Source organism: Theobroma umbraticum, unplaced genomic scaffold, assembly GCF_002168275.2.
Source record: "Theobroma umbraticum cultivar Fairchild unplaced genomic scaffold, ASM216827v3 scaffold_2183.0, whole genome shotgun sequence".
In the NCBI taxonomy this organism is placed as follows: Eukaryota; Viridiplantae; Streptophyta; class Magnoliopsida; order Malvales; family Malvaceae; genus Theobroma; species Theobroma umbraticum.
In genome coordinates this window covers 381-1087 of record NW_018398902.1, presented here as the reverse complement: position 1 = coordinate 1087, position 707 = coordinate 381, and the positions used below count along the sequence as shown (strand labels likewise).

General features: G+C 47.0%; 1 protein-coding gene across 1 annotated transcript in view; it reads right to left on the bottom strand.

Annotated features, from left to right (window-relative positions):
- Window positions 1-6: 6 nt before the first annotated feature.
- Window positions 7-707, bottom strand: part of LOC110428879 (polyubiquitin 11) — a 1066-nt gene continuing 365 nt past the window's right edge. The window contains exon 2 of the mRNA XM_021444798.2: window positions 7-707. Coding sequence (XP_021300473.2) covers window positions 43-707 — 665 coding nt within the window. The 3' untranslated portion in view covers window positions 7-42.

The window sequence follows — 707 nt, the reverse complement described above, 5'->3', positions numbered from 1 at the left end:
GCCTTTTGCCACAGATTGGCAAAATTAGGACACAAGTACAACTTAGAAACCACCACGGAGGCGAAGGACAAGATGCAGGGTGGACTCCTTCTGGATATTGTAGTCAGCCAGAGTGCGACCATCCTCCAACTGCTTGCCAGCAAAGATCAACCTCTGCTGGTCTGGAGGAATCCCCTCCTTGTCCTGAATCTTTGCTTTCACATTGTCAATCGTGTCTGAGCTCTCAACCTCCAGGGTGATGGTTTTCCCAGTCAAGGTCTTGACAAATATCTGCATCCCTCCTCTAAGGCGCAAAACCAAATGCAGGGTTGACTCCTTTTGGATGTTATAGTCTGCAAGTGTCCTCCCATCTTCAAGCTGCTTCCCAGCAAAAATCAACCTTTGTTGGTCAGGTGGGATACCCTCCTTATCTTGGATCTTGGCTTTGACGTTGTCAATTGTGTCAGAGCTCTCCACCTCCAAAGTAATGGTTTTACCAGTCAAGGTCTTCACAAAAATCTGCATTCCTCCACGCAGACGCAGCACCAAGTGGAGGGTTGACTCTTTTTGGATATTGTAATCTGCAAGTGTCCTCCCATCCTCCAACTGTTTGCCAGCAAATATCAGCCTCTGTTGATCTGGAGGGATACCTTCCTTGTCCTGGATCTTAGCTTTTACATTGTCAATGGTATCAGAACTCTCAACTTCCAAGGTAATAGTCTTTCCAG